We start from the raw sequence: 13,027 nt of genomic DNA on the forward strand, positions 1-13,027 counted from the left end.
CTCTACATGGTAACCGCTCATGGCATTTCACGTTATACAATTTTTTGAAATTTATTTTTTAAAAAATTCCACAATAAGCCAGTGGATTAGGTATTATGATTGACTAACGGACATTTTTCCACGTGAGAAAACAAAAACAAAAAACCTCTTCGTTTTGAGGTAGTTTCATCTTAAAAAAGAAAAATGTCTTAGTTTTCACCCGCGCTGACTGCACCTTGTTCCTGCCAGCCCTGGAAGTTACTTGCTGGCGGGTTCACCGGGGCCGGGTATCCTGACTTGGCAGGACTCCCTAACTTTCCTCCGCCTCTGCTAAGCCCGCTCGGCACTCGGCCACCCCGAGGCCGTCGTGGCTCTGAAACGCGGTAGGACGACGCGGTTTGGACCACTGGAGACTCCGTAGTACTCTCCCCGCCCACCCCTCCCCGCTACATCTCTCGGCGCTCGGAGAGCGTTCGCCGCCGCCCTGGAGATGGCTGGGCAGGCGATTTCCGGCAGCGCGACGCGTAGCGATAGGTCCAGGCTTCCGACGCCAGCGCTCTGGTCACAGGAAGTACCGTCGTCTCTCCCTCTCCTCAGCTGCTGTCGCAGAGCTTGGAGGGCTGCCCCGGAAGTCCTCCCCCTTCCCCCGCCCGCGGCAAACATGGCGGTGGACTCGGCGATGGAGCTGCTATTTTTAGACACTTTCAAGCACCCGAGCGCCGAGGTACGTCTTCGCGACGTGTTTCCGACCCTGTTTTTCGACTTGGGGACCCTTACAAAAAAGAAAAAAATCGTTAGGCGTGCCTCGACTTTTCCTTGTGCCGATTGCCGCTTTAATTCATCACACACTGTCCTCTCAGCCTGGGTGTGGGCGCCGCGTCTGCGGAGGGTGGCGGGAACTCCCCCATCCCCTCCTCATTTCCCTGAGTTACTTGAGGCCCCGCGTCGTCTTTGGTTGAGTTGGCTGCTCTACTTGGCTTTGCTTCCCCCCACGGTCCCACCAGTCCCCGCGGGTCCGCTTGAAAAGGATCCTGAGTGTCGGGTTTACTGCAAGTGGTGTTTCGAAAGGGGTCTCGGACAGCTTGTGTTTGACAGTCGTGTCGGTAACTCAGCGGGTCACGTTGGTTTTCTGGTTTCCAAATTCCTGCTCCTAGGTCCCTTTTCTAACGGGAGTCATGCCACCCAGGTGTGACACTCATTCGGTTGAAGACTGCAGCGTTCTCCAGTTTGCTCTGAAACTTTAATAAGTACTTACCTCTTGGAAAGATTTCGCACGTAAGGACAAGAAGTACTCACACAGAACGTCTCTTGCATGGAGAATACTTGTGAAGAGGAGAGATTTGTAGTCAGACTGTAGAGGACAATTGTGTTGTCGTCTTGAGGGGTGAGAGTGGGCTGTTGTAATCGTTCTGTATTAACTTGAGTGCCCTTGAATGTATGACTGGCTCTGACATATGTAAATTGAATAACCAGTTAACAAGAGGTTCCCGAAAACCGGCCGACAACGAACAGTAATGAAGTCCGTAGAGAAACTTAAAAGAAACCCCAGAGCTCACATTTCTCTTTCAGTGTAGACGTAATTTAGAGAACTTTTTTTTTTAATTGAGGTATAGTTGATTTACATTATTAGTTTCAAAAGTACAACATAGTGCTTTACAATTTTTATAGATTACATTGCATTTAGAGAGATTATAAAGTATTGGCTGTATTCCCAGTGCTGTACAGTATATCGTTGTGTGCGCTTCGCTGTCTTACTCTGCGACCCCATGGACTATAGACCGCCAGGCTCCTCTGTCCTTGGAATTTTACAGGCAAGAATACTGGAGTGGATTGCCATTTCCTCCTCCAGGGGATCTTTCCGACTCAGGGATCAAACCGGCAACGGCTGCGTCTCCTGTGTTAACAGTCGGATTCTTTTCCACTGCGGCCACCTGGGAAGCCCTTATCCTTGTAGCTTATTTATTCTATACATAGAGTCGTTGTGGACTTCCCAAGTGGCCTAGTGATAAAGAACCCGCCTGCCAATGCAGAACACGTAAGAGTCGCGTGTTCGATTCCTGCGTCGGGAAGACCCCCCAGGAGGAGGGCATGGCAACCCATTCCAGCAGTATTCTTGCCTGCAGAATCCCATGGACAGAGGAGCCTGGCTGGCTACAGTCCACAGGGTTACAAAGAGTCGGACTCTACTGAAGCGACTTAGCATGCCCACATGCGCAGTCGTTTGTACCTTGAGGGAAAACTTTTCTTTCTTCAGATAGAGATGGTAGTGGGTAGCAGATGTACTTTGGAACTTGATAAAATAAAAACTTTAACAACCTTGGTCTTATTTTAATGAATGGTTTATAGATCTAAAAAAGAAAATATTTGGAAACGGTAGCATATCATGTGCTGTGTGTGTGCTAAGTTGCTTCAGTCCTATCGGACTCTTTGTGACCCTATAGACTGTAGCCTGTCAGGCTTCTTGTCCATGAGACTCTCCAGGCGAGAATACCAGAGTGGGTTGCCATGTCCTCCTCCAGGGGATCTTCCTGACCCAGGAGTGGAAACTGTGTCTTTTATGTCTCCTGCGCTGGCAGATGGGCTCTTTACTACTAGTGCCACCTGGAAAGCCTCTTAGCATATCATACTAACAGTGAGTTGATTAGTGGTCTTTCATTTCTTGTGGGTCAAATAGCTCTCTTTGTTCAGAGACCATACGTCTCTGAATATAGTTCCAGCTATGCTTTAGAAAACTCAGAGTAGAGGCAGTAGTTGGATAAGAACAAACCTGTCATGAATATAGAAATAAAGGACAGTTAAAAACGAAAGAAAAGAGTATGAAGAGTTAGTTTAGTAGTATTCTAGTTTAGGAAAGTTAGCATCCATTCACTTAAGATATATTTAGAAATCTAGTTTTCATTAAGCAAGCATTGCGGACCATGGAGAGGATAGGACTACCAGAAGGTAATAAATACCTTTTGGTAATGATTGAGGAAGACTTAATAGAGATCACATTTGAACTGAGTCTTGAAGGAGGAGTAGGGGTTTTGGGGGGGGGGGGTGGAATATTGGGATGTTTGTCCTCAAGGAGTTTATAACTAGCATTGGAGATGAGATCCACAAAATTATGACAAGTTAAATACTGATGAGCACCTGAAGAGATAGAGTGGAAATGCCTTGAGATTTCTTTCCTTTATTTCCAAAATACCCATTAGTGTCTGATATATTAGGACTCCAGCCAATATTTATTTAGATCCCTTTGATGGTACAAATAAAGGCTGTGTGATTTCAGAGGAGGGACAGATCATTTGCCATTTGAGAGTATCAGGGAAGACTTCATCAAGGCACGTGGCATTTGAACTTGATCTTTGGTGGATAAGTTGGAGAGGATATGTTGCACAGTTGTAGATAGGAAAGAAGGGTATTCTGGAGTAGTCATTCCTTTGGAAGGGTATGCTGAAGAGGCAGTTTGTAGTGGCCCCTGATGGACAGTTTGAAGCCAGATCATGGAGTTCCTTAAATGGTCAGCAAAGGGGCATGGGATTTATTTTGTAAGAAATAATTAGTTTTTGAGCAGGAAAATGATGTGATTAGTAAAATTAAGGTAGATTTGTACATTAGTGGGCTTCCCAGGTGGCTCAGTGGTAAAGAATCCGCCTGCAGTTCAGGAGACTTGGATTTCAATCAGAAAGATCCCCTGGAGAAGGAAATGGCAAACCACTCCAGTATTCTTGCTGGTAAAATCCCATGGACAGAGGAGCCTGGGGGGCTACAGTCCATGAGATCACAAAAGAGTTGGACACAGCTTCATGACTAAGCAACAGCAAGTACATCAATCAGTACATTGGTACATCAATCATGCCTAAAATGGTTCAGAATAATCAGAGGTGGCAAATCAAGAAGAAAAGGTGAGACATAATGAAAACTTGAGTTAATAGACAGGCAGTAATCATTGTTAGCATTTATTGAATGTTTATTTTGTGCAAGACGTAGTCCTTTGGTAATACAAATTTAAATACATTTAAAATTTAAATACAGTCCTTTTAAATACATTATCTCTAGTCCACCCGTCCTTTTGAAAGATAATGTCCCCATTTGATAGATAAGGAAACTGAGCATGAGACTTAGGAAAGTTAGGTGACTTTCCTAATGTGGCATAGCTGAATTAAGACATGCCAACGCGCATTTCCTGACTCTAAAGCTGTGCAATGCTATGTCCCACTGGGACTAAGAAGGAAGGAATAGGTACATGATCAATTTTGGTTATAGAATGGACAGGATGGGAACTTCCCTGATGGTCCAGTGGTTAAGAATCCACCTTGCAATGCAGGGGATGAGCATTTGATCACTAGTCCAGTAACTAAGACCCCACATGCCTCGGTGCAACTAAGCCTGTGTGCTGAGACTACTGAGCCCTCGTGCTCTGGAGCCCTCATGCCACAACTGGAGAGGCTATGCACTGCTGTGAGAGATCCCGAGAGCTGCAGCCAAGACTCAACACAGCCAAAATAAATAAATAAGTAAATAAATATTAAAAAAAAAAAAAGAATTGCCAGGATTGCAACTCATCAAAGAGTAGCCAAAAATGAGAATTCTAGTTATAGAGAACTGGTGGGACTAGAGAATTGGTGGGCCTTGTTAGTCACAGAAAGACTTCAGCACAGAAGTACTTCTTCCTTAGATAAATGTGGCTGAGTTGTGGAATCTAACTAGTCTGTTCTTCAGTTTCCTGTTACCTCTCTAATCATAAACCTTCTGTGATTTCCCACCTCCTAGGTATATGTACTCTTCTGGATATTTTAAGCACCTCCTACTTCACTGTAATATTTTTAGCTTTAAAAACACAATTCAGTCAACTCTTATTAAGCACCTGTTAAAAGTCTTTCTTTCATTAAATGATTATGCTAAGCACTGTGAAGATGGTGATTGCAGCCATGAAATTAAAAGATGCTTACTCCTTGGAAGGAAAGTTATGACCAACCTAGATAGCATATTCAAAAGCAGAGGCATTACTTTGCCAACAAAGGTCCATCTACTGAAGGCTATGGTTTTTCCTGTGGTCGTGTGTGGATGTAAGAGTTGGACTGTGAAGAAGGCTGAGCGCCAAAGAATTGATGCTTTTAACCTGTGGTGTTGGAGAAGACTCTTGAGAGCTCCTTGGACTGCAAGGAGATTCCACCAGTCCATTCTAAAGGAGATCAGTCTTGGGATTTCTTTGGAAGGAATGATGCTAAAGCTGAAACTCCAGTACTTTGGCCACCTCATGCGAAGAGTTGACTCATTGGAAAAGACTCTGATGCTGGGAGGGATTGGGGGCAGGAGGAGAAGGGGATGACAGAGGATGAGATGGCTGGATGGCATCACTGACTTGATGGACATGAGTCTGAGTGAACTCCGGGAGTTGGTGATGGACAGGGAGGCCTGGCATGCTGCGATTCATGGGGTTGCGAAGAGTCGGACAGGACTGAGCGACTGAACTGAACTGAAGACTTGATTCTTGTCTTTTTGAAATACCACTGTAACAGGCAAGTTAAAAGAAGCAATTAGTTCAGTTAGAATTAAAAGAAGCAACTAGTTCATTGCAGCACTATTTACAATAGCCAGGATGTGGAAGCAACCTAGATGTCCGTTGAAGATGAATGGACAAAGAAGTTGTGGTACATATATACAATGGAATATTATTCAGCCATTAAAAGGAACGAATTTGAGTCAGTTGAACTGAGGTGGATGAACCTAGAGCCTGTTAAACAGAGGCTCTGGACAACATTGTAGGCCAGAAAGAGAAAAACAAGTATCATATTTTAACGCATATGTATGGCATCTAGAAAAATGCTACTGATGAACTTATTTGTAGGGTAGGAATAGAGATGCAGACATAGAGAACAGACGTGGACACAGTGGGGGAAGACGAATTGAGAGAGTAGCATTGAAACATATACATTATCATATGTGAAATAGCTTCTCACTGGCTATTGGGAGAAGGCAATGGCACCCCACTCCAGTACTGTTGCCTGGAAAATCCCATGGACGGAGGAGCCTTGTAGGCTGCAGTCCATGGGGTCGCTAAGAGTCGGACACGACTGAGCAACTTCACTTTCACTTTCCACTTTCATGCCTTGGAGAAGGAAATGGCAACCCACTCCAGTGTTCTTGCCTGGAGAATCCCATGGACGGAGAAGCCTGGTAGGCTGCAGTCCATGGGGTAGCACAGAGTCGGACACGACTGAAGTGACTTAGCAGCAGCAGCAGCAGCAGCAGCAGCTATTGGGAAGTTGCTTTGTAACACAGGGACCTCAGCCTGGTGCTCTGTGACAACCTAGAGGGGTGGGATGGGGTCATGTGGTTCAAGAGGGAGGGGATATATGTATACTTATAGTTGATTCACATCGTTGTATGGCAGAAACCAACACAACATTGTAAAACAGTTATTCTCCAATTAAAAATAAATTTTAAAAAGTGTGATCTGCTATACAGTGCTTATTGAATGAATAAATATATAATATTTCTTCAAAAAAAAAAGCAATTTGAACTTAGTTTGATAAGCAATCATCTAGACTTGATCTGACTTGGCTTTTAAGAGAAAGTTGACATCTGAATGGAGTTGGGAGAGGAGTGTGGGAGAGTTCCAAGCAGAGACAGTGGCATGGATGAGGACATAAAGATGAGGAATACCAGGGCATTTTGAGGCTGTACGTTTGGAGTGATAATACTTGTCTGTAAGACCAAGGAATTTGGCCTAGTGTCTAGAACTAGAGAAGTGACCACTGAAAAGAAGGGAAATACTAGGTTGGTGCAAATATAATTCTGGTTTTGGACCGTGAATTTTAAGTTATTATTAATAACTAGGCCCAAACAAATCTTTATTAATCAAGATAGGAACCATTAAAATCAACACTTTTTTGCCAATGAGAATTAAGTTTCGTTTATTCCTGTAGCATAAAAAAATCCATGCTTTGCGATTCTGTGAACTCTTGGAAAGCATTTTCTGGGTCCTACTGGTCGTGGAAGCTTTTTCCTTGCAGAAAATTGTTGAGATGCTTGGTGGTTGGTTGGTGAGAGGTCAGGTGAATATGGCAGATGAGGCAAAAGTTTATTCAACTTTTGGTGTTGGTTGTGCAAAGTACGGTCAGCTGTTGTTGTGGAGAAGAATTGGGCCCTTTCTGTTGACCAATGCTGCTTGCAGGCATTGGCAGTTTTTCAGTGCATCTCATTGATTTGCTGAGCATACTTCTCAGATGTAATGGTTTCATCAGGATTCAGAAAGCTGTAGTGAATCAGACAGGCAGCAGACCACCAGACAGTGACCTTGACCTGTTTTTGGTGCCGAGGTGGCTTTGGGAAGTGCTTTGGAGCATCTCAGTCCAACCACCGAGCTGGCCGTCACTGGTTATCATATACAATCCACTTTTCATTGCACATCACAATTTGATCAAGAAATCGTTCCTTGTTGTTGCATACAGTGAGAGAAGATGGCACTTCAAAATGACGATTTTTTTGATTTTTGGTCAGCTCATGAGGCACCCACTTAAAGAGCTTTTTCACCTTTCCAATTTGCTTGAAATGCTGAACAGCTGTAGAATGATTGATGTTGAGTTCTTTAGCAGCTTCTCGTGTAGTTGTAAGAGGATCAGCTTTGATGATGACTCTCAGTTGTCGTTGTCAGCTTCCAATGGCCAGCCACTGTTCTCCTCATCTTCAAGGCTCTTGTCTCCTTCGCACAACTTGTTGAAACATCACTGCACTGTACGTTCATTAGCAGTTCCTGGGCCATGTGCGTTGTTGATGTTACAATTTGTCCCCACTGCCTTACGACCTATTTTGAACTTGTAAGAAAATTGCTTGAATTTGTGTTTTGTCTAACATCTTTTCCATAGTCTAAAATAAATACAAAATAAACAGCAAGTAATAAGTCATTAGCGAAGATAAAAAGCCAGAAATACACATTAAAATGATAACATACCCACATTATTAAGAATGTATTCCAGAATCAAGCAGCAAATTTCAACAGTGCAAAAACTGCAGTTACTTTTGCACCAACCTAACACATAGATTTGAGAACTGTTTAGAGGTTTAATCAATAGAACGTGATGTTTAAATGAAGAAATAATTTAGGTGCGAGAGAATGAGAAAGAATCAGTCACTGATATAGGACAGTTTAGTTTTGGACTTGTTGAGCTTTTGGTGCCAGAGGTTCATTCAAATGGAAATGTCCAGCTGGCAGTTGGATGTAGTGGTCTGGGGCTCAGGAGAGAAGTCTTAATGGAGGTACAGATTTTTGGAGTTGACTTTCCAGCAGTGGATGAAAATTTTAGAAAAATGTAAGGTAAAGGAGAAAGGGAAAGATATAGCCAACTGAATGCAGAGTTCCAGAGAACAGCAAGGAGAGATAGGAAAGCCTTAAGTGAACAATGCAAAGAAATAGAGGAAAACAATAGAATGGGAAAAACTAGAGATCTTTTCAAGAAAATTGGAGCTACCAAGGGAACATTTTATGCAAAGATGGGCACAATAAAGGATTGAAATGGAAAGGACCTAACAGAGGCAGAAGAGATTAAGAAGAGGTGGCAAGAATACACAGAACAACTATACAGAAAAGATCTTAATGACCCAGATAACCACAATGATGTCACTCACCTAGAGCCAGACATCCTGGAATGTGAAGTCAAGTGGGCCTTTGGAAGAATCACTATAAGCAAAGCTAGTGAAGGTGATGGAATTCCAGCTGAGCTATTTCAAATCCTAAAAGATGATGCTATTAAAGTGCTGCACTATGTATGCCAGCAGATTTGGAAAACTCAGCAGTGGACATAGGACTGGAAAAGGTCAGTTTTCATTCCAGTCCCAAAGAAAGACAATGCTAAAGAATGTTCAGACTGTTGTCAGTTATGCTCATTTCACATGCTAGCAAGGTAATGCTCAAAATCCTTCAAGCTCATCTTCAGTAGTACATGAACTGAGAACTTCCAGATGTACATGCTGGATTTAGAAAAGGCGGAGGAACCAGAGACCATGCCACCAACATCCATTGGATCATAGAAAAAGCAAGGGGATTCAAAAAGAAAAAAAAAATCTGCTTCATTGACTATGCTGAAGCCTTTGACTGTGTGGATCACAACAAACTATGGAAAATTCTGAAAGAGTTGGGAATACCAGACCACCTTACCTGTCTCCTGAGATACCTGTCTGCAGGTCAAGAAGCAACAGTTAGAATTGGACATGGAACAACAGACTGGTTCAGAATTGGGAAAAGAGTACATCAAAGCTGTGTGTTGTGTCACCCTGCTTATTTAATTTATAAAAGTGAAGTTGCTGGTTACTCAGTTGTGTCTGACTCTCTGTGACCTCATGGACACAACTTCCATGTGACCTCATGGACTGTAGTCCGCCAGGCTTCTCTGTCCATTTGATTTCCCAGGCAAGAATACTGGAGTGAGTTGCCATTTCCTTCTCCAGGGGATCTTCCCAACTCAGAGATCAGACCGAGTCTCCTGCATTGCAGGCAGATTATTTACCATCTGAGCCACCAGGGAAGATTATTTAACTTATACATCATTCTAAATGGTGGGCTGGGTGAATCCCAGGCTGGTATCAAGATTGCCAGGAGAAAGATCAACAACTTCAGATATATAGATGATACCACTCTAATGGCAGAAAGTGAAGAGGAGCTAAAGGGCCACTTGATGGAGATGAAAGAGGAGAGTGAAAAAACTGGCTTAAAACCCCAGATTCGAAAAACTAAGATCATGGCATCCGGTCTCATCACTTCATGGCAAATAGAGGGGGAAAAACTGGAAACTGACATATTCTTTTTTTGGGCTCCAGAATCACTGAAGATGTTGACTGCAGCCACAAAATTAGAAGACACTTGCTCCTTGGAAGAGAAGCCATGACAAACTTAGCATATTAAATAGCAGAGATATCACTTTGCTGACAGAACTCCATCTAGTCAAAGCTGTGGTTTTTCCAGTAGTCATGTACGGATGTGAGAGTTGGACCATAATATGTAAAGTAGGGTAAGGGTTGAAAATTGTGGTGCTAGAGAAGACTCTTGAGAGTCTCCTTGTACAGCAAGATCAAACCAGTCGATCCTAAAGGAAATCAACCCTGAATATTCACTGGAAGGACTAATGCTGAAGTTGAAGCTGCAATACTTTGGCCACGTGATGTCAAGAGCTGACTCACTGGAAAAGACCCCAATGCTGAGAAAGATGGAAGGCAGGAGAAGAAGGGGATGACAGAGGATGAGATGGTTGGATGGTATCACAGACTCAGTGGACATGAAGTTGAGCAAACTTCAGGAGACAGGGAAGGACTCGGAAGCCTGGTCGGACAGGCAGAGTTGGACACAACTTAGTGATTGAACAACAACAAGCTACTCTGCCCTACTTTTCTCCCACATTTTGCCCTCCAGCCTTTGTGAACTATGCCTATAACTTCTTGAAGCTTCCCAGTTCTTATTTGCATTCCTTTTTTGCATACTTCTCATTTTGCCTATAAAGCTTTCTCCCTCTCTTCCACTGATTCTTGTTTTCCTTAAAGATTTACTTAGATTAGGTGGTACTTCTTTTGGGAAGCCTTCCCTGACATTCTTCTTTTCCCCTCACATATGTTTGCCTACAATCTCATTTAGGTAAGTACTCCTTCCAATTTGAAGTTTTCTGTTTGAGTCTATATCATAGTAATTCATCTGTTTGTCTACCACAATAGATTGTACCTTTATGGTAGGTCTTGTGTTTATATTCTCAGGACCTAGCATATGGCACCCCACTCCAGTACTCTTGCCTGAAAAATCCCATGGACAGAGGAGCCTGGTAAGCTACAGTCCATGGGGTCGCTAAGAGTTGGACACGACTGAGCGACACTTTTCACTTTCATGCAATGGAGAAGGAAATGGCAACCCACTCCAGTATTCTTGCCTGGAGAATCCCAGGGACAGAGGAGCCTGTTGGGCTGCCGTCTGTGGGGTCGCACAGAGTCAGATATGACTGACGCGACTTAGCAGCAGCAGCAGCAGCATACTTGAACGGAGAAGGCAATGGCGCCCCACTCCAGTACTCTTGCCTGGAAAATCCCATGGACGGAGGAGCCTAGTGGGCTGTGGTCCATGGGGTCGCTAGGAGTCGGACATGACTGAGCGACTTCACTTTCACGCATTGGAGAAGGCAACGGCAACCCACTCCAGTGTTCTTGCCTGGAGATCCCAGGGACGGGATTCTCCTGTGGTGGGCTGTCCCTGGTGGGCTCCTGTCTATGGGGTTGCACAGAGTCGGACACAACTGAAGTGACTTAGCAGCAGCAGCAGCATACCTTGAAACATTATAAACATTTAATAAATGTTTAGAAATAAATATTGAATAAAAGTGATAGCAACTAATATAGAAACTCTTCTACTTACCAACAAAATAGATTTTGAAAGGCTGTAAAACCTTAAGTTCATTTTTTAGGTCCACAGTGACTATACTCTGACTACTACTAATACCCCTCATTAAATAACAGAGGGGCAGGGTGGAGGAAGATAGAATAAATAAAGTTTTGTTCTAAGTTTCCATTGTAAATATTAATGATAATTTTTAACTGTATAAGCAAAGGAGCTTCTATACAGTAGATTTTTTAAATAAAGGAGTTACAGGAAGGAAACATAGCGCCAAAGTTTGAGGCAGAATGCTTATTTCTTTTATAAAAGTCTACTGTACAAATATACCTACAGTATATTTGTAATAGTTAGGATACAATTTCAGCTGCTGCCATCAAGTCAGGATAACGATGGGTTAGATAAAATAAGACTCTCTCTCTCAATCTGACTGTGAGTATTCTAGGGCTAACGTGACAGGTCTGCATTGTCAGGGACAGGCTTTTCTGTTCTCTTTCTCTTTCATTCTTAGGGTATCTCCTGCATTTTTCAAGACAGCTCACTGTACCGTGTGTTCTAGAAAAGCAGCAGAGTATAGAGGAAGAGGTGGCAGGAGGTTCTGAAGTCAGGACTTTCTCTTCAAGGACACGACCCAGAGTTGCCAACATCGTTTCCACTTACATCCCATTGACGGGATCTAGCAATCCCATGGTCACACTGGCTTCCCAGCGTCTAGGAGACTCAGTTCACTTGTGCCTAACTCTAAGAGAGTTGTATTGGAAAACAGCTAGCAGTCAGCCTCAGTTCATGTTCATCTTGTTTCTTGTAAATCTTTGCGAGTATAAAGTACATTTGAATAGCTATATGAAGATTTCTAGATCTACATGTTTGGTTATACTTAATCTCTGAGTTTAAAGTGCAAAATTAGAAAGTCATCCTCTGTCTCAGTTTAGGAAAGACTCATTTGACCAGTCTTCTGGTCTGTTGAGAGACACAGTATTTTTTGCATCTTCAAGAGCACTCAGGACTCAGTCCTTCTAGATACAAATTATATAAGCCACTTTTGTTAAAAACTTCAGTCACCAGGCAGTGATGGTTGGCTGCTTGTTGCAGAGCATGGGCTCAAGGGCGTGTGGGCTTCCGTGGTTGGCGGCTGGCTAGAGCATGGGGTTGTAGCTGAACTGCTAGGAAAACCTGATATAAAATAATAGTCCAAAAACAATGTGAAAAATTTCTTCTAAAATTATTAATCACAAGAGCTAATTTGTCTGATCTTGTATCAAGTGATACATAGAAATGAATGTACACTAAATTCATGGTATCCATTTATGTTATTATGATAAATTCTGTTTATTGCTTTATTTGGCTGTACCAGGTCTTAGTTGTGGCCCGAGGGAGCTTTGATCTTCGTTGCGCCCTGCAGGTTCTTTGGTTGTAGCATGTAGGGTCTAGTTCCCTAGCCAGGGAGTGAACCCAGGCCCCATGCATTGGGAGCTTAGAATCTTAGCCACTGGACCACCAGGGAAGTCCCGATAAATTCTTAAGTTCGTGGATTTTTTTTCTCTTTTTTAAATTTGAGAGGGTTTACCGTATCTAATCTGAATGACTTCCCTTGATCTCTTGATATTAGTTAGTATATAAGTTTGGTAAACTAAGCTAATTTAAGAGATTCACAATCTGTCATCTATAATTCAGAAATTCAAAAAATGGCAGGAAAAA

At 42.9% G+C, this 13,027-nt stretch overlaps 1 protein-coding gene across 2 annotated transcripts in view; it reads left to right on the forward strand.

Moving 5' to 3' along the window:
• Positions 1 to 562: 562 nt before the first annotated feature.
• KIAA1429 (KIAA1429 ortholog) overlaps positions 563 to 13,027 on the forward strand; it is a 64,281-nt gene continuing 51,816 nt past the window's right edge. For both annotated transcript variants that reach the window (XM_010833498.1, XM_010833499.1), the window contains exon 1: positions 563 to 703. In XM_010833498.1, coding sequence (XP_010831800.1) covers positions 641 to 703 — 63 coding nt within the window. In that variant the 5' untranslated portion in view covers positions 563 to 640. The remainder of the gene's footprint in view (positions 704 to 13,027) is intronic.

Source organism: Bison bison, unplaced genomic scaffold (assembly GCF_000754665.1).
Source record: "Bison bison bison isolate TAMUID 2011002044 unplaced genomic scaffold, Bison_UMD1.0 scf7180017863702, whole genome shotgun sequence".
NCBI lineage: Eukaryota > Metazoa > Chordata > Mammalia > Artiodactyla > Bovidae > Bison > Bison bison.